The sequence below is a fragment of the Cryptomeria japonica genome, chromosome 9 (assembly GCF_030272615.1).
Source record: "Cryptomeria japonica chromosome 9, Sugi_1.0, whole genome shotgun sequence".
NCBI classification, from domain to species: Eukaryota; Viridiplantae; Streptophyta; class Pinopsida; order Cupressales; family Cupressaceae; genus Cryptomeria; species Cryptomeria japonica.
Window position 1 is genome coordinate 749,503,976 of NC_081413.1, and position 21,619 is coordinate 749,525,594.

At 35.9% G+C, this 21,619-nt stretch overlaps 1 protein-coding gene across 1 annotated transcript in view; it reads left to right on the forward strand.

Annotated features, from left to right (window-relative positions):
• Positions 1-2,745: 2,745 nt before the first annotated feature.
• The window catches only part of LOC131064650 (zinc finger CCCH domain-containing protein 64), a 184,682-nt gene continuing 165,808 nt past the window's right edge, over positions 2,746-21,619 (forward strand). The window contains exons 1-2 of the mRNA XM_059211204.1: positions 2,746-2,970; positions 14,442-14,721. Of these exons, the coding sequence (XP_059067187.1) occupies positions 2,899-2,970; positions 14,442-14,721 (352 nt within the window). The 5' untranslated portion in view covers positions 2,746-2,898. The remainder of the gene's footprint in view (positions 2,971-14,441; positions 14,722-21,619) is intronic.

Consider the following 21,619-nt stretch of genomic DNA (forward strand, 5'->3'; position numbering starts at 1 on the left):
TTGATAATTTTGTTAGTTTTTGGATTTTATTCTGTAATAAATATTCCAGACTTTTCATTTTCAATTCCAAGGGGATTTTGGTGACCCTTGGGATCTCATGAACTTTTTATATACAAGATTTTCGAATAGAATGAGATCACTTTTTGGCTTGCAATAGTTCTTGTCGAATTCTATTCTTGTAATCAGATTGTCGATACCTCAGGTTATTAACCATGTATTGTACTTCGAAGCCATAATTCAGATCCGTTATTATGGTAGGAGTTCTTATCCCTCCTCCCTCATAAGCTATTGCTTTTCTCATCATTGTGGTATGGGATGCCATCCTTATTTTTCTCTACATATGGTCTCCTTTCATTGAATATTGGTCTACCTTTATGAAATCTACCTCCTCTACTTTTATGTCTTTGGTAAAATCTATCATTCAACTTTTACTGAACTTTTAGTATAGATGAATACGCCTCTTCAATTGTTGTCATCCTTACCAAGCTCAATTATTCTTGAATGTTCATTATGTACCACATAATTTTTCTCCTTTTTGGTTTCACTATGTCCAATTCAATGACAATCTTATGAAATTCTGTAGAGTACTCCTTCGTTGTCTTTTCCTTTTGCCTTAGATTTTTTAATTTCTTCAATAATTCCACTTCATAATCAATAGGTACAAATTGATTCTTATGCTTCATCACCATACTATCCCATCTTGTGATTCTTTCTTTTCCTATCCTTGTTTTGTCTAATTAAATTTCCTTCCACCAAGTAGCAACATGTCCTTTCAACTTGATTTTTATGAATATGACCTTTCCAGATCTTTAGTTTTCTCATACTCAAAATATTTTTCCATATCATTTATCCATTTAATCAAATTCCCTATGATTTAAATTACTAGAATATTTAGAGATTTCAATTCTAGGCCTCTTACCAATTTCAGAAATGGCTTTCAACAACTCGATCTGCCATTTGAGTTCTCAATTCATCATCATCACTCTCCTCCTCATGTCTAGGGTTTGGATCTCTTTTTTTATTTTCTTCTACAACATCCAATCAAATCGTCATTTTTCTCATAATGTATAGCATTTCTTCCATTCTTCCAGCAACATTGGTTATACTAGACATCCTTCTTGGTGACATCTTTCCTCAGATTTAGTACAACTTCCTTAAGTTGGCAATTTAGCTAGAAGGTTGCAATTGCCTCAAGTCGACAATCTAGCTACAAAGCTGCAAGTATTTCATAGTCGACACTTTGTTGATAAACACTTACAAGTTGCCTCAAGTTAATGATTTGTCTACCCTTGGATCTTTTAGAATGCCCTTACTTCCAAAGTATTTAAAAACTTTCTCTAATACCACTTGATGCAATCATGAAATGAGGGCCAAAAAAAGCTATCTAATTACGTAGCTTAGAGTCCAACACAATGAAAATAACATATAATAACATAATAACTTCTCATTGATTTGACATCTTAGAATAGTTATAGATAGCTTATTGCCCTGCTACATGGAGATTATAGGTACAAATTGGCTCACATGTTGTCACAATCTTGTTATAGGCTTACATGCAAGATATGACAATGATATTCAAATCTAAATCTCATAACTTGAAGTATAGCTAACTGACTATTATCTAGTTGACTGAGAATTAAGAACTCAAGCTTGAAATTTCCCTGAAAACTACCTCACAATGAATGTAAGGGATGTTTATATATCAATTCCAAGCTTTAGGAATGATTCGCGTCGACTATTATGTGTCCCAAAACTCGATGTCTTGTGAAACACGTAGGTCAATTTGAATCCGATGATGAAGCTCCAAGAGTTAAAGAAATCCAGTACGATTCCAATTGGGGGTTCCTCTAGTCCCATATTGCCTCGTGATTTGTTGGATTTGATGTTGCAAGGTGCAAAAAGGTTCTACAAACTTCACCTAATGAATTGAGTATTGATTGTTCTAAATCGTGAACTTTTGGTGATGGTAACTTTTTGTAGACTAATCCAAAGATGTTGAAAGCTAAATATGTCATGAATGAGATGTTGTGTAACTTTGTTTTTTTGCCATGAGCCAAATTCAAGTTATGCAGTAAAATGTGGTAAGATTCTCCTACATCATATTCTCACATAATCAATCAACACCCCATCTTCTTATTATATTCTTACATAATCAATCGACACATGCTATATATTTTATTTAAGTATTTATTTATTTTACATCCCAACATATTCTATTCCTCAATTTATAACTACCCATCCCTTATTATGTTCGAAGGGTTTTGAGGAAACTCCTAACACTAACATATTAAGACAATATTAGAATAAAAATAACTTCTATTAACATAATGGTTAAGTAATTGAAAATGAATATAGAGCCTTTCCTTTTTCATAAAAAAATAATTCAAAACTAAAATACAAGTTTTGATGTTAATGATAAAGAAGATGAGGGGTGGTTTGCTCCTAATGTCACTTAGACCTTACTGATGTATGGGGTAAAACAAATGACCGAGATCCTCGAGTGGATTCCTCCGCCTCCTTCAAGTGAAATTGCTCTCATACCTTAAGTGACCTTTATTTTATATATTATTATAAGCTTTCCTAATATTATCCTTTTAATTATTTGATCTTGTATCCACCCAACCCTTATTCAACCCTTATTAAATATGTACTCTTATTACTATTAGAATGTGACACACCTACTTATAAAAACCTAGTAAGCTAAGTAGGCTAACCTTATGTGGAATTTTTTTCACCTATTACAAACCAAAGACTCTGGACGCCGTTCAGCTCTCTTTGGTTTATGATTTAAAATCCACACTATTTAATGGACCGAAGGTTTTCTGTACAAAGGTTTTTATTAAGCAAAGCCTTCTATTTTTATTTTTGGTTTTTGTTGGGAGCGCAGGGGATTCGAACATGGCACCTCGGATACTTCTCTGCGGCGACGTTCTGGGTCGCTTCAATGCACTCTTCAAGCGCATTGCCACGGTTAGTTAGTTCTTTTTTTTTTTACACTCTTTAAGTTTCTACTTTTGCCTTGCAATTTTTCTTACGAACTTTTGAGCAAGTTGTAGAACCTAATTGAATGACAGAGAGAAAAAATATTCGACAAAACTCACGAAATTTGTAGTATTAAAGTATCGCAGTCTCATTTAAGAAAGAAGGCGTTTCATTCACCCAACTTAAAAAAGACCAGAAAATATTTTTTTAATGAACTCTTTTATAAAGATCATTTAGTTAGGCTCTTTTGTTCTCCCGCCGATTAAAATCATCAAACGTAAGTCCAAACGAACTTCTTTCATTAACAGTAATAGCCATAGCTAGCAAAAAGACACTATATCAACATATAGGCAGTAAAGACATTAACAATTTAACTAGCTGAACCACCGACGTCACACTGGCATTACCAAACAAATAGGGACTATGAAGCCAATTATGAAGCCAATCTCAAACAAAATATAACTCATAATTCTAAAACCTTACACCACCTTCCATTTCTCCTTGCTCACAGGTATGTCCACATTAGGTTCGAACACCTCATCTACGATGCCAACCGCACCTCATGGACCACCATAGGCTTGCCAGTAGTGAGCCAGCCCTACCAAATCTAGGGAATGTATGCCACTACTGAGTTCCCTGTGACTCTCCTCTCTGTGGATTGAACCACTACAGAACACTAGAGTGGCGTAATCATTACTAACTTCAAGTCTCCCATTATCAGGAGAAACATGTGAACCCGCCATCACCTTGCCCATATCACGACAATATGCCCTCAGAAGACTAATATCCTGCTTCAAAGCTAAAAGCTCCTTCTTCTTGGCCTCATGATGCACTAAGGAGGGTGGCGTCTTCTCTTTATATGTCTCATTTTGCCATTATAATGCTACTTTTTGGTCGGAGTATAAAATTGTATAGATTTATATCAGAGTTAATTCATGTGGCAGTGGATTTATTAGTGTTAGTATCTAAGTCTAAAGATTATAAACTGTATCTATAAGTTAAATACAAATGTACAATTTTTTTGTTTATCAATATTAACTAGCTTAAGACTTAAGCATAGAATGATCACAATTATTAATATATAAAATGACATCCAATAGTATGAATTTTATCAAAAGGAAACAAATAACATCTGTCTAGCTCCATCCCATTTATTTATAATTCTAAATAAATCTTTGAATGCTAATAAATTCAATACTTATTTGAATTAGAGCACTTGGACTTATCACTCCCACCTTGGAAGATTTTATTGGTTTTTGTTAGTTTTAGGATCAGACTGTAATATATAGATAGCAAAATCAGAAAATAAAGAACACCAGAATACCCTGGGAAAACCTCCCACGTGGAGGTGAAAAACCCAGCTATAATCTCAAATCTTATTATGACAAATCAGTATGAGTCTTTACAAATCTGCTTCAACACTTGAAGCAATCAGAACTGCAGAATGTGAACAGTAGTACGGAGTACTCAAACTAGGGCATACACAGTAATGAAATGACTTATCTGCAGTACACTTGAATGCTGATTCAAGACACCATTTGCAGATCAATTCACTGCCTCAAGAAGGTTCGCTGCCCTTTGTATCTAGTTTGCTGTCCTCTGAATAAGGTTCGCTGTCCTCAAGGTGGAGTTCGCTGTTTCCAGAAAGCAGTTCGCTGAGCATAGAAGATGATTTGCTGCTGATAAGAATGTATTCGCTGATGACTGCATGGATTCGCTGATTACTGCTGAATGAATGTATTCTCTGATTGTCACCGAAGGAGATCACTGTGTGGAATGAATGTGTAATAAGCATGAATGATGCTTTGTATATATATGTGACATAGCCTCCCAATTTACCTAGGTTGGCTTTATTGTTTTGGCTCCAAGAATAGGATCAAACCTATAGATTACAAGTTACATTCATACAGGTCTTGTCCAATACAATTGCAAGTTACATATAGGTCTTGCTTAATTACAAGTTACATTCAATAGGTCTTTCCCTATCCACAAGTTACATTATATAGGTCTTGCCCAATATTCATAGCAAGCTATAATTACATGTAATCCGAACTTGGCTATAATTTCAACAGTTTTGACCCTCATAACTATGGCTCACTCTAGGAGGAACAATTTTTATTCAAAACATAACATGCTCCAAAGTGTTTACTTAACATGTACAACACAACATGCCCCAGAGTTATTACTCAACATGCACAACATGACATTCTCCAGAGTAATCACTCAATATGCACAATTCAATATGCTCTAGAGTAATTAATCAACATGTATAACACATGCTCTAGAGTAATCACTCAACATGCACAACTTAGCATGCTCTAGAGTAATTGCTCAATATCCATAACACATGCTTCAAAGTAATCACTCAACATGCACAACTTGGCATGCTCCACAATAATTGCTCAACATACACAATACATGCTCCAGAGTAATCACTTAACATGCCCAAAGACTTAGCTAGGACAATCTGAGGTGTACTTTGTACTTCTCCAATGCCATAGCCCACCAAACCACCGTCTTCTTCCTTGAGTGATCTCCAACCCCCTTTGAAGTCTCACATAAATGCTTTATATAAACCTTAAAAACCATCTCACACTTTCACAAAGATTTCCTTTTTAATAATTATTTAACAAATACAATTATTCCTCTCCTTTAATGTTTTTTTTATACAAATACTATTTATTAATGCCCATGTGAACCAAAGGAGCATAATATCCTTTATTTTGTTTTCTCCCTTTTAATTTTGAAGGGCTATCTCATGGAAAAATAACCTTCTGTCATTTTGGGAAAAGGTCCCATAACAACTATGCTCTTTGTTGCTTCTATTGTCTCTATTTCCTATGTTGGCTCCATATCATCAAATTGGTTCCAAGAAATAACTTTAACAACAATAAGTGCAAATTGCATTTGTCACCACTGGTCCAAGATTTGCTATAAAATATCCTCTAGTTGCCGCTTTAGGCTTATTGCCAAACTCTAAACCTTTTTCTCTCAGCATCCTTGCTCAAACCCTAAAGACACTAGAGAGTTGCAAGCAAATATTTGTTGGATTGACCTATTATGTAGGAAGGTGTGGCACTTATTTTCTTCACTCCTCTTGGATTGGTTAATATTTGCCATCCTTGCCCACTCTTTATACCACTTCCTTACAATCAAACAAGCTAGATGGGGCAAGCCACCAAAACACCCCAATTTGAGCATACACATAGTTAGCTTGCACCATGTTAATATGTCCTCCTACACATGTTACCTCAATGCTTCCATTAATGCTTAATGCTACCTAATTTCTCAACTAGTGTTGTTTCACCTTTCAAATGTCCGATGCCATCATGCCAAGATATGGTAGCTATAACCATCAGCATACATATACTCTTCTTCGATAAATACAAAAAACCCTTAACATTCATATACCCTTCTTCAGTGAATGCATAAAACCTTACAAAATCTACTCCTTTATTATATATACACACATTAAAAGTCAAAATCAAGGTGGATGATATCTTATATGCTGTGCTAGGTCATTCCAAGAGTTTGACACATGACTACAAATTGCAGTTAATGGCTCTTGGTTCACCCCAGCATTTGCTAGGTGATCTGCTTCTGTATACAACAACCTTTTACAATGACCAAAGTTGATCTCCTGAAATTTATTGTCTCTATTGGAGTTGAGGAAAAATCAATGTGACAGCTCCCAAAGATCACCTGCATGCAAACCCGTCACAGAAGGAGAGAAGCAAAAAAACTATGGAGGCAAGAATTCAGAGATCTAGAAAAGAGGAGTCATATTGATTGTGCAACAAGAATGCAATTCAATAATTACAAGAAAAATACAAACAGAGAATCCTTATAAGAGGATACTTGAAACCCTAAAGGAGAAAACCCTAAAGAATTATAAGATTCCTAAGTTTAGCTTAAGCATAGAGTATAATAGACTAATAATTAAATAAATAATTATTAGCTAATAAAAGATTACTCTAACACCCCCCCTTAAGATGAACTTAGGGAGTAGCTAAAAAACAACTAAGGACTAAAAAAGCATGTAAAAAATGCAGGAAAGCAACAATGGGTCTTGACAACTAGGCCTGATGAGGTACCCAAGTGCAATAAAATCTCTGTAAAGTGGAGAAAAAGGAGAAAACCCTGTGGGAATAAAACTCCTCTCCAAGAAGAGATGAAAGCTCAAGTGAAGGACTAAGAAGCCTCCAAACAAGAGTGTTTCAGAAGATAGGAACAAAAAGAAGAGAATGAAGAACACCACTGAAGCATGAAATAGCTGCAAACATTGTCGAAGAGTAACTGCTGATCTGAAGAACCTCCATTGAAATAGAACATGACCAGGTAGAGAAGACTATAATATGCATGAGTGCCTTCAAATGACACTACTCGAATCAGATGGCAAACAAAGGCAAACAACTGAACTTGAAGATACAGATGGAATGAAAACACCAAAGCCTGAAGAGCTGATCAATCGAACCAAGGAAGCATTAGAACCAACAGGACAAACCTCCCCATAATGCTGAAAAAGGAGAGGGATAGGTACACTCAAAAGAACGGCCAACAAGAACTGCAAGACGAAGAACCATGAACATCGAAGGTGCAGAGAAAGTACATAGTGTCGTGGAAGGAACACCCACTTGACACACACATGAGGCTAATGTTGTGGGAGGAACATTCACTTGACAAAGGTAGATGGCAAACAAAAGGCAAACATCAAGCCCCCATGGCACTTTATAAGTAGTGCATGTACAATAAGGCACAAGATGTGCAAGATCCCAAGTATACAATGCATATGGGCACTTTATCTTAGTGCGTTTGCATAAATAAAAATGCTACAATGATTAGAAGAGATAGAAGACTGAAAACACAAAAATAACAGCCAAAGACGAGACATCCTACTCAAAGAAATAGATCCCACGACTTGAAACATCCAAGATATTCACCAGAGTGCTGAAAAGCAAAAAACTGAATAAAATGTACTTGGAGAAGAATTTGGAAATAAAACTCATATGAATGGAAAGAACACAGAACAAGCTTTCCAACGATATAAAGTTTTCGAAAAATGGAGTTCGGATGCTCAAATTATGTCTCCCGAAGTGCAAAAAGAACCTTTTGCTTTGACAAAAAAAACACCATAAAAAAAACAAAATAAAAAATTCAAACCTCCAGATCTGGATAGAGCTCAGAAAGAGCTTTCCAACGATATAAAGTTTTTGAAAAAGCGCCTCCGTATGACCAAGTTACGGCCAAAAGAAAAAAACCCCTCTTTTAGGGCATAAAAAGGGTTAAAAAAAAATATATATTTTTTTTGACGAAAATTTTCTGACACATTTGCAAGTACAGCTGTACGGATTTTCGTGCCTCGAAAAACGTGCCAATAAAAATCATGTCCCAGATGTCCTTGTCACCGAAAATAGACAAATTATATATCAAATTCATGGAATCAGCCTTCTGAATCCAACTGTGAGGTCCTTTTGGCACCAAAATGTACCAAAAAATTAGCAACCCCCATAAATGGAAAAAAAACAACTGCACAAACCCCCGAATACACAGATCTGAAGAACAAGGCCCTAAAACTCTCATGAAGAGAACATGGCCATGCAGATCTAGAGCTCTGATACCATATTGGAGTTGAGAAAAAATCAACTCTATAGCTCCCAAAGATCACGTGCATGCAAACTTGTCACAGAAGGAGAGAAGCAAAAAAGCTATGGAGGCTAGAATTCAGAGATCCAGAAAAGAGGAGTCATATTGATCATAGTTGAACTACTCGCGACTCGGCTCGACTCGCCAAGCCCCTAAGAAAAAAACTCGGCAAAAACTGGGGAAAAACTTGGAAAAACTCGACGAAAAACTCGGCAATGTAAAAACACGCTTAATTTTAATAAAAAATGCATTTTTTTTGCAAAATTTAATGGGAAGATGCATCCAATGAGTCAATAAATGATAACACAAAAGAAACAAGCTGATTTTAGATATATTTAAATGCAAAGTGTCTACAAAATTGCATCCTCATGAGAAATGCTGATGGCTGGAAGCAAAATGGTAAATAGTTTTTGTAAAACCAAAAGTAAATACAACTTCCTCTTCCCAGCTCTAGCCAAAACTAGTTTTGTAAAACCAAAAATAAATACAACTTCCTCTTCCCAGCTCTAGCCAAAACTAGTTTCAAACTTTCATCATATTTGAAATTTCATCATTCATACTCATAGTTTCAAACTTTCATCATATTTGAAATTTCATCATTCATACTCATAGTTTCAAACTTTCAACTCTAAAATGTATAATACCAGGATTTCTTCAATGCTAATTATGTTGTTATATGGAGCCTAATCAGACTCGGAGGTTAAATTTTCCCTACTTCCATCAGCACAGTTCCCCCCTATATTTTTCGACGGGGGTTTGGGGGCAGCGCCCCCAGGTTGGGGTCAAGGGGCATCGCTGAAGGATCTTGAAATTTGACTAAGTCTGGAAAATTGAAGAATCCTCCAAAAACTAGATTTTGCATTATAACTCCTGGAGGTCCGAAACCACTCTCAAACATCCTGACAGTATATGTGGAATATAACTTAAAGTATCACTTATACTTAAATGTTATATTCCATGTGTATATTTTGATGAAGAGAATGAAACTGACCTGAAAAAACAAAAATTGATAATTTTTTCACATGTTTGGGTCTCTTTTTTAGTCTAGCCGAGTTTTTAAAAGAAACTCGCCGAATTTTTGCTGCGAGTTAAAGTCAGAAAAACTCGCAGAGCTCAAAAACTCGGCGAGTTTTTGCAACTCGCCGGGTACTCTGCGAGTGTGCCATTGTGCAACAAGAATGCAATTCAATAATTACAGTTGTTATGAAAAATACAAAGAGAGAATCCTTATAAGAGGATACTTGAAACCCTAAAAGAGAAAACCCTAAAGAATTATATGATTCCTAAGTTTAGCTTAAGCATAGAGTATAATAGACTAATAATTAAATAAATAATTATTAGCTAATAAAAGATTACTCCGATTACTCTAACAGTCCCAAATCTGAATTTTGTGAAATATTTGATTTTTTTTTTGTTGTAATTTCTGATTTTTGAATTAAGAATAAAATTGGATCAACAAACTGAACTTTAGATTAAATGCAGATTACATATACAAGTGGCTGGGAACTTCACAATAAACCTTCAAAATGCTGGAATTTATCATCAAATGCATTACAAACAACAAATCTGATCTATGTGTCAAATGCATCAAGTATGAGCAAGATTTGTTTTTGGAAAAATTGTGTAAATTTTTGAATCGACGTTTCAGATTGCACTCAGCAATCCATCATCAGGAAGAGGAATAATGAAGAGATGGATTGCAGACAAAGACTATAAAAAGGTAGGTGGGGTTTAGGAAGACACACAACACGAGGAGTAAGAGTGAGGTGGGGGGAAAGAATGAAAGAAAATGACAGATAATAAAATAGATAAGAAAAATTACAATACAAAATGAAATAAAAAAATATGTAATAATATCAAACAGAATGATATAAGGAAGGAACAACAAAATAAAGTATAAATATAAGAAGAAAAGCAATAAAATCACTAAAAGATAAAAGGACAAGAAAATAATAAAAATAGAAAGATAAAAAAGTATACAAAAAGGAAAATGAAATGCAAGATCAAAGACAAGCTAAGATGATATAAAAATGAAAGAAATGAAGAAGTAAAGAACAAATAATAAAAGGACGACTAGAAGGAAACAGGGGGGATTAACCAAGAAAATACAAAATAAATGAAAAAGAAATATAAGAAATAAAATGGCATTAAGAAGGTAAACATAACATATGAAAAGAGGAAAGAACACTAAAAAAGAAATGAAATCAAAGGAAACAAAAACATGACTAAAGCTCCTAATATTGTAAAATAAGACTTAGTATGAAAAATACGACAAAATGTACTATAAGACAAAATAAAAGATAATACACTAAAAGAATGACAAAAAAGACTAAAAATGAAAAAGAAAAATAATAACCACCATCAAAAGGAAGACAAAAGAAATAAAAATACAACAAGAAAAGTCAAGAAAAGAAAAACCATAAAGCAAGAAAAGGAGGAAAGAGAGCAAAGGAAAGAAAGGAGGGGACAACAACTAGGAGGAAGAAAGAACGAAAAAGATGGGCACGGAAAGGAGGAGGGATCAAGAATGATGAGGGGTAGTGTGGAGGGAGGAAAGCAAGGGTAACCAAGATGGGCTCAGATGCCAACCTTAATGGTTATTGGAGCAAACACATCATTAGAGCCTTTAACCTTGCCAAAAATTGTTCCTTTCCCAAACCTAAGCCTAATCTTTTTGACAACCCTTACCATAGTGACCTTACCTTAAATTGAAGGCCTTTCTAACAAAATTTCTAAAATCCTTCGTAAAAAAGGCCTCATTTCTTCCTTTAGACCCCTCTCTACTACTTGAAAGTGCATCCCTTCTACCAAAGATCCCACTCAAGCCATCTCTAATTCAAGGGTTTACAAGGTCATTTGCTTGTGTGGAATTCCTTATATTGGAGAAATTGGCAGAGCTATCAGCACAAGAATTAAAGAACATAGTGTTGACATTAGACACAATTGTGTGGCCAACTCTGGCCTAGTTGAGCACCCCCATCGCTTTAAGCATCACATTTGTCTTGAGAACACCCAAGTTTTAGTTAAAGAAGACAATTTTTTCAAGAGGAAGCTCCAAGAAGCCATTCTCACCCCTCGAATCTTAACCGCGACGAAGGTTGTCATCTGAGCCCATCTTGGTTACCCTTGCTTTTCTCCCTCCACACCACCCCTAATCGTTCTTGATCCCTCCTTTCCTTCTTTCCATGCCCGTCTTTTTGGGTCTTTCTTCCTCCTAGTTGTTGCCCCCTCCTTTCTTTCCTTTTCTCTCTTTCCTCCTTTTCCTGCTTTATGGTTTCTCTTTTCTTGATCTTTCTTGTTGTATTTTTATTTCTTCTTGTCTTCCTTTTGATGGTGGTTATTATTTTTCTTTTTCATTTTTAGTCTTTTTTGTCATTCTTTTAGTGTATTATCTTTTAATTTGTCTTATTAGACATTTTGTAGTATTTTTCATATTAAGTCTTATTTTACAATATTAAGAGCTTTAGTCATGTTTTTGTTTCATTTGATTTCATATCTTTTTTAGCGTTCTTTCCTCTTTTCTTATGTTATGTTTACCTTCTTAATGCCATTTTATTTCTTATATTTATTTTTCATTTATTTTGTATTTTCTTGGTCGATCCCCCCTCTTTCTTCCCTTTCTTGGGCCATTATTGCAGGATGAGGTCCAAAACACACTTTGAGTAATGGAAGAATAAAGGAGAATTTGGGAAAAGAAAAGCTGCAGTATTTTATCTGATGTGCGGACGGATGGTAGAAATAGGACACTCATCAACTTATAAGTGGCTTCAAAGGGGTAGTCAGTATTTTTAAAATCAATTGATGCCTTCAATTAAGTAAAAAATGCAGAGACCTTGTGCAACATGTTGGATGAGGTGATTATGGAAGTGGGACTTCAAAATGTCATTCAGATTGTGACCAACAAGGCAACTACATATGTGGCAGCTGGTAAACTTCTACAAGCAAGACACCAACATTATTTTAGAGCCTTTATTCTACCCGCTACCATGCCTTACTCTTTGAGTACATAGGGAAACTGAGCTAGATGAAGAATGTGGTTGAAGATGGAAGGAATATCACAAAGTAAATCTACAACCACACATGGGTCCCGAATCTTATGAGAGAGCACTCTAATGGTAAGGATCTCGTGCAATCAGGAGTCCCACGCTTTGCTATTAATTTCCTCACCTTGCGGAGCATATTAGCCAAATTGTCCAACCTTAAGTGCATTTTTGTGACTTAAAGATGGTAAGACAATGCTTATTGTAGGAAGCCTAAAGCAGAGAAGGTCGTGAAGGCCATTTTTTATGATAGATTTACCAAAGTCATAAAGGAGATCATCAATGTAAGTTTTTGAATTTTGACTAGTGATTTATTTTTTAATTTTCTAATATTACAATTTGCTGATTTTGTTAATCTTTTTATATTTAAGGTCAGAACTGTTGGTTAGGGTTCTACTATTGTTGGATGGGGATCAAAACCCCATGGGATATCTATATGGGATATCTATATGAGGCCAAAGAGGCAATTCAGCATTTGTATGGGTCAAACAAGCTCAGATATAAACCCATATGGCGCATAATTGATCAGAGATGGAATTTACAACATCAACATATTCATGTTGTTGCCTACTATTTGAACCCAGAGTTATAAGTGAGCTGAAGAGGCATTGTTTTCTTCAAATGATTGCACTCGTAGGAGTGACACCCTACTACTAGGTAAAAAACATGTCATATGCTGCACCCTTGCTTCCCTTTCAACTTCTTTAGTACATCTTTACGTGGCTTAACATCCCAGTAAATGATCCATGCAAGGTGATATTTGAATCGATTTATGCCACCGTTCGTAGACTTAGTGCAATGGATACAAATAACCTCTCCTCACATAGCACTTGGTGTCCCATGTTTCTAGCAAGGATCCCTTTGTTCGCCACCAGTTCTATTTTCTGTAGCCATTTTCTTTCAGAAAAATAAGAATGAAACCTAGCAAAAGGGAGACAACATAAAAATTAATGATACTCTTTTTTGGCTTTATAAAGCAATATTTTGCTGTGGTTTTCTCCTGCAAGGGTTTCCATGTAAATCTCGTGTTCTTCTTGTGTTGTGTAGTTGTTGTATCTTAGTTATTATCGTGCAATTGATATGCTTATGGTATTAAGTTTGAAAAAGTAAAAATTATTGTTATGCTATTTTACCTCCCCAACTCTCAGTATAACCGTGTGCTCATCAGCTATGTAGTATTCTGAAGTTAATTCCTGTTTTTAGGCTGCAAATATATATATATATATATATATATTATAATTTTTTTATGTTTTTGTACAAACTAACCTAAAATGATTTTTTTAATTTTTTGGTGCCAAGTCTGCAAATCTATGTACTGAATCCCCATACTCGAAATGATAACTTTGGATTTGATCAATAAAACAAACAGATATTACATTGACTGTATTCAGAAAACTTAAAGCTTCTCATAACTTTTTATATAGATTTTTAGGATGTAATCTGGGTGAGTTTGTAGGTTAGCAATACCAAATGTTGATGCAATTTTGGAGCCTTCAGGGATCATTGTTACAGGAAATCTGTCTTCATTATCAAAACTTATCTTGATCAAACTTAGAATACTCAAATATTCCACTCTGTTATATCAGAATATAAGTTAGTTGCTTTCAGAGTTAAATAATTGCTATAAATGGGCATCAGCATGATGAATCAGAAGTTCAAAATTTTCAGTGTAATTGGAGATTTTGCCTCATATTGAAGTTATTCTGTGATAGCTAAACATTTATTTGTTGCCATTGAGTTTAATGCTGAACATGTGGTTTTATGCGGGTGCAATAGGTAAACAAGGCAAATGGTCCTTTTGATGTTCTGCTATGTGTGGGACAGCTATTTCCAAAATCAAATAACATTGAGGAGTTAGATGAGATGCTGCTATACATACAGGGCCAGAAGGAAATTCCTTTACCAACCTATTTTATAGGGGATTTTGGTGAAGGGGCTGCTTCTGTACTATCTGCTGCTAAATTAGAATCTGCTAATCAAGGGTTTAAAATGGAAGGCATTCCAGTTTGCAAGAATCTTTATTGGCTCAAAGGGAGTGGCAAGTTTATTCTTCATGGTATGGAATTTTTGTTTAACGTACTTTTTGATTGCCATATACATCTTCACTCTGCAAAATGTCTATTAAAGATATATATAATATGAAGTTTGTATATATTAAAGAATAATGTGGCATGTGGTCCAACCTTTCTACAACTCAGACAACTCAACTAAATCAAAATATTTATGTGGATTAATTACAGTGATATTTATTTCATGGCTGCATGTTGTGAGTAATTTTCTTCTCACAATCCAGTGCGTTCTGTTTGGATATATTTTGTGGATTACTAAAAATCTGTATTATGTCACAACCATTGGATCAAATTATCTGATAGAAATTGTTAAGGTAGAAGCTATATTAGTTGGTTGAGAGTGTTCGATTAATGAATGAGGTTTTTTCTGAGCTCATTAGTTTTTTTAACCTATTGCTGCAGGCAGATTAACAAGGCTCAATTTACTCTTGAGCTTGGTCCAAGGGTTGAAGTAGGGGTTACGAAATTTGAACAATTTATATTCTGGATAAAGAGAAAAATACTCCTTTTCCCTCACAAGGATCTGTTTCATATGCCCAATTACATTCTGTCCGGGCTGATCTAAAATGACCTATAACTTTACCTATTGTATAAAAAAGGTCAAAACAGTTAGAAGTTTTCATGTTTCTGGGGAACACCTATAAGTTGAAATCTGACCATAGCATGATATAATGAAATTTCTGTGTGTCAAGAATAGCATAGTGTATAATTAAGAGAAATAGTTTAAAAATTAAAACTTTAAACTGGATCCTTGAACACTACAGTATCTTTGTAGACATTCTTGGACCTTAATAAAGTGTTATCTTTTATACCTATTTGAGAAATAGAGATTTATTCCCGCCCCTGAATTTTGACTTTGATTTTCAAGGTCCTGTCAAACTTGATGTAGGGAATATTCTGCCTCACATCCTCAAAATCTTTGCAAGCATGTGTTAATATTTTGAGAGAAAATTTACACTATTCTTATCCTTTGCACTTTTGTTGTTAATCAGTTTTGAGTCTTGTTGGTGTACGTTTTATCATTCACCAAACACTTAGAATAAAATGTCTAGGACACTCTATCCTCTCCTAAACAAAATCACTATGTGTGCCAAGATTGCAAAGAAAGACCACACGACGACTCCATGGTTTATATGTGCAAACAAGCGACTTTATGTGGATAGCCTTCGTGGTTATCTATGCTGAAATACTTACGCTCAACTAAGACTGGTCACAAGTTAGGACTTAGACGGATTTACCAATAACTGCTCTTTTTTTTTTTTTTGATTTTTAGACTTTGAACCTCTTCAATAAAAGGGCAAAAAGGATAAGGGTTTAGAAGTTCTATACTACTAATGAACTCAAGAGACGGTAAGTAAAATCAATAACAGTACTTTGTTTTGCCACGCTAGGACAACTATGCAAAGCAAGTGCAATCTTCTAAGGGTGTGCTCAAGATTTTCATACTTATGAATAATACCATCAATCGAACAATATTTACTCAAAGTAGAAGTTAAAGCATCCACATTATAAGCTCAGGCTAACTTTACACATTGAACGAAAATCATCCATCCAAAGAAAGTATGAGCAAGATTTCACCAATCTATACTATCAAATCTTTCATTCATCTAACAACTTTGAAAGCAAATTTACTCTAAGCAAACTATTCTATTGTTGAAGAAAGATATGCAACCACTTAATAACAATAAGACTTCAAAGCAAAATCTGCAAATGAACTTTTTATTATTCAAGTAGTTCTAAGCAACAATTTCATAATTCTCTCCCCAACAACAATGAAATGAGAGAGTGAGAGTTTATATAGAGTTTTCAAAAACAAATGAAAGGCTGAGATCGATCTAAAATCAATGGCTGAGATTAAGACAACACAACCCTAGTAGAGTTTACCAAAATAAAACTAGAAGCAAATGCATGCTAGACAAGTGACGTGATTAGCCATCTCCTAGGAATGCACATCCTTATCCTCGCGAGCAACAGGGTATTCAATGAATCTGGACACAATTAAGCTGACTTCTTCTATGGTGACACGTGGCCGCATATTTATCCTGCATTCCCATCTGTCCAAGTCGTCTGCACAAGTGGCAAAAGCAATCTCCCATTCCAACTCCTGTTTTTGGAAGACATCTCAGATGGATAAGAATTTTGATGCCTTGGTCAAATTTTGCTTTAGGGTTGGTCTTGCGAGGGTGAATAAAATCTCCTGAGTCCTGAGCTTGAGATTGTCTAGCCGCATATCACTTTCCCGAATGGTTTCCTTCTCAAGCAAATCTATAGTCACAAGGAAAATTTTACTCTGTATTTCTTTAATCTGTTCCTCGGACTTAATACTTTCAGCTTTTACTTTTTCCAAGACTTCGTTGCATGCAACTAATGCCCAATGCCATGCATTAAATCATAGGCGGCCCCTGCTACAATTATCTTCTTATCAATCAATTCCTATTTATGCATGCCTTTCAATACTTCAAGGCATGGGATAATTCTGTCCTGAACATCCTGAAGGTCAGCCCATGCTTCTGCCATGTTCGCAATTCTGGAAAGCAAGAAGGAAGTCTGTCCATATGTCAGCATCAATTTGTCCACGAACATGGCTGCCTCTTCCCTACTGCTTGCCATCCATTCTTTGGCCTCTCTTGTCATTACCCTTTCTTCTTCTAAATTTCCAATTGTTTCTTGTGAAGAATTCAAAAGTAGAGGAGCTGCTGCATCGCCCTGGTTGAGTGGTTTAGTCAAGTGCTGGATGTATTCCTTCAGGCACTCCACATTCCTTTTGTATTCTCTCTTCTTCCCTACTTCTTTGTCTATTCTAGCCTTCATGGAAGCAACTGAGTTGTCTAAGTCTTCTACCTCCCGACCCTTTGTAGTAGGTCCCAAGTCAGAAGTGGTAATCTCATATTCCGGAGGAGTAATATCTTCTTTTGCCTTGTTTACCTTTGGTACAGCAATCTGAACTGTACGGTTGCCTGCTTCGTCTCTCTAGATTTTGAAAAACTTTCTGGTGGGCTTCTTTGCAACAACCTTCCCTTGTCTAGCCAAGAAATCGGTTGTGTCATTTTCTTCTTCCTGAACTTCCATTGGTGTTTTTATTTTCAGTCTTTCTTTCAGCCAATCAAGAACTGTAGGCTGTTCAATGCTTTCTTCTTCCTGATTATTCACTTCACATGGAATATTTCGACCTTCTCGAAGAGCGGAAATCATTGCCTCTTGAAATTCATCGCACAGAATATCCATTTCATTATCCGACTCCAATATTTCTGTGCCTGTAGGAGACGATGGTCTTCATCTTCCTGATGGACTGTCATCATATTTTCCTCATGGATTGGAGAAGGAATTTCTATCTCATCAAGTGGCTGATCCTCAATAATCAATACATTGTTCACATTCTTGGTTGCCGTATAATGGGATGGCTCTGATCTTTGTTTTTCCTGAACAGACTGCTCAACCTTCTTTCCTTTTGTCATTGAAGAACCCTCAACTGCTTCCTTCCTTTTACGAGAGTGGATACTTTCAACTGGCCGGGCACTTTCTTCATTGGAAGACTACGATTCCGTGGCGCCCATCAGGTTATATGTAAGAGTCACACCCCTTCGCCTTAGCCCTTGGACCTGCTTGTCAACCCACCACTGTGAATATTTGACAACTGGTCGCATTAAGGTGGTTAGATCAGCGAGTTCTGGTTCTGACCACTTCACAGGGTAGAGAGACCAATTCTCATCAAAGCACGACTGAGTGTATTCTCCATCGTCTTCCAATTGATCTGGCACTTGGAAGAGTTCAGTTGTTCTGATCAAGCGCTTACAGGTAGTCTGGACCAAAGTCTTTTTTGAACTTCCAAACTCATCTGCAACATTTGCCCAAAATTCTTCCAGGTCAATTTTGTGTCTATACTTTTCTCCATTTATCGATCCTATGTGGTTATGAGGATCAAAATCAGCCCAAGATCGGTAGAATGTGAATGGGTACCACTGCATCTCCAACTTGGCACTCTCAGTTGCCTGTGCTGTTGGACAAGACTAGCATATTTCCGATGAAGAATGGAAAGGAAATAGCTGCTTTTTGCTTGGTTCTCTGGAAGCTCTGATATGTCTCCAACTATCTAAGGACTTCAAGCAAGACCATTCTGTTTGTGGGATAAATTGGAAGCCGATACAGACATCCAGTAAACCCCTGAATTCTTATGTATGTAAATCTAGGAAACTGGATAAACCAGGCTCCATACTTGCTTATTAGACTTTTAGCCTTTGGAGTTAGCCTCTAATGGGTTTTTGCTTGTAGTATTCTGGTGATGTACATCGAGAAAGCATCATTTGCCCGCCTAAAGTGGGCCTTGTCGCTCAACTGCAGTTGTGGGTAGTAGTCATAGGACTTGAACTCATTTTCGCCATTGCCTATGGTGCCTCTGCAAATCAGCCCTGTATATCTATAGTCTCTTGCTAACAAGTAGACAATGTAGGAGCTCATGTAAAAGGATTTCGTCCTTTCTAAATTCCTCAGCTGTTCGTTCAGGTTGTCATTGATTATTATGGACCAATCGAACATCTTAACTCTAAAAGTGATCTCATCAATGAAATAATACATCCATGTCTCGAATGGGGCACCTTGAGGGCTTCCCATTACTCTATTTAGCAGTAAAATGAGATCACCATAGTCTTCCTTGAAGTCAGTGCGAAATAGTTTCTTCGACACCTTCTTGAGACGGGGTCTTGGCTTTCCAGCCATGACTTATTAACGTTTGTGGCTCAAAGTCCAGGTCGATCTTCATAAAGTCTTCTAGTTTGTTCCTTAGTTTTATACGAAGTCCTGTTGTAGCTTGGAATCCCGAATGCTTCCTGAATGGCCAATTCTCCGAGATGAGCCAAGACTCTTCCATCTAGTGCAACAATTTCTCTCTCTTGTGAATTGTAATGTATGGCACATTCAACCATAAGTTCTGCACATTCCATAGCCAGTGGAAATCCAACTGCTTGGATGATGCCATTTCTCATCATCCGTCGAGCAAATCCATTTAGCCCATACATCCCCTTTATGAATTCTTTGAAATCTACATGCCCGAGGTTGGTGTCTATGACATTCTTCCACTTGGAATTGATCTTTGATTCTGGTTGCAACCCTTTATTGGCGAATTTCATTTGAGCTTTCCTCGAAGATGCTCCCTTGGTAGTCATTAACCTGCGAAAAACATGGAAGATTTAGCATTACTTTTGAGAAAATCGAAGATTTTAACCCTGATTTTGGAATCTTAACTCGAAAATTTCACTTTCAGCCTATTGAAAAGCTAAAATTCTGCAAAAAATCAGACTGAAAGTAGAAGAATTTGGCTAAGCATTTAGTAGATAAAGTATGAATTTTTTTGAACCTTTGGAATTTTCTTTGACTGATTTTGGTAAAAAATTGTCTTTAATTCTGAAATTTCTGTCTTAAACTCAGAAAAAGCACCTTATTCTCTTGAAAATTTTGTCCTCCACTTAGAAAATTTTATTTCTCTTTCAATTTTTTTCTTCAAAATCAAGTTTTTTACAACCTTGAGAGAGAAAAAACTTCTTCCAAAATCACACTCCAATCTCCAAACCTGATAATGAATTTGAAAGTGACAAATTGAATAGATATAGAGTTGAGAAGTTTGATTTTTAGGAGCTTCCTGTTTTTTTGATTTTCCTTAGGTTCATTGAACATAGCCTTGTTTTATTTTCTCAAAATGTAAACTTTTTGTTTTTCACCCAAGGCGATTTGGCATAGAACCTTCTAGATGATTCTCTCAAGTTCCACAAATTTTCTAAGTGTTGAATTTTTCAAAATTTTTTTAAAGTGTTGAGAATAATTCTAATTGTTGGAAAAATATAAAAAATATATTAAGCGTTTAAATTTAATTTTACCAATCCCTTCAACCTTGATCAATCTTTCAATGGTGTGCTTTTTGCCAAAATTGTCTGTTTCTCTAGCCATTTTCCCTTCTTCATGGCGAATTTGATCATCTTCATACCGTACCTTAGTGGATTTCATAGTTTTCCAAACCATTTTATTCTTCTCATGGCGGACTTTGATGTTGATTTGATATTTTTCCAAGTGCCTAGGCGAACTTTGATAGGGTTTGGACATCTTTATGTGCCTAGGTCGGACTTTGATGCTTGTTGCCATGTCAAACCTTGTGCACTTCTTACCTTGCCACCTTCAACTTTTCCTAGGTAGACTTCAAGGTTAATTGGACATTCCAACTTAGGAGGGCGGACTTTACTCATGTTTGGAACATGCTTGGCTAGGGCTAACTTCAAGAATCATGGTCAAAGAATCGATGTTGTTCAATTAATCAAGGAGACAAAACTCTTGAGTTACAAAGATGATGTTTCTAAAAGAAACAATCGTTAACTAGAGGCGAAATTAGAAACAACTTAAATGACCATTAATAACACAAAGAGAAAGATATTATTCTAATACCCTTTTTTAATGGTCATCGTTCTAACTACCAAGAGAAATAACAAAGAAGGTTGCCCCCTTCTTCTCAGAACACGCTGCAACAGAAGACAAGAGCCTGCCACTAACTCTGCCACTTGAGATGAGTCTGCTACCAACTCTCCCAGAAACTGCAAAACTTCTAGAGATACCCAAAACAACACCAACCGTCCAACCTGATGTTGGAGAACTGCCCCTCCCTGTAACCAGAGACACACCAAGAACAACTGTCACGATTTTGAGGAAAAAATCGGCAAACCCTCCAAACTATTGCAGATGAGCAAGATGCCCGAAAATAGACTGCAAATAAGAGACTAGTGCAGATGTTCACACAACTCCAGGTGCGACGAAAAACAGACTGCAACAAAGTACAATTTTTGAGGAAAAAATCATAAACCCTCATGATTTATTTTATTTTTTACAGGGACAAAAAATATTTAAAAA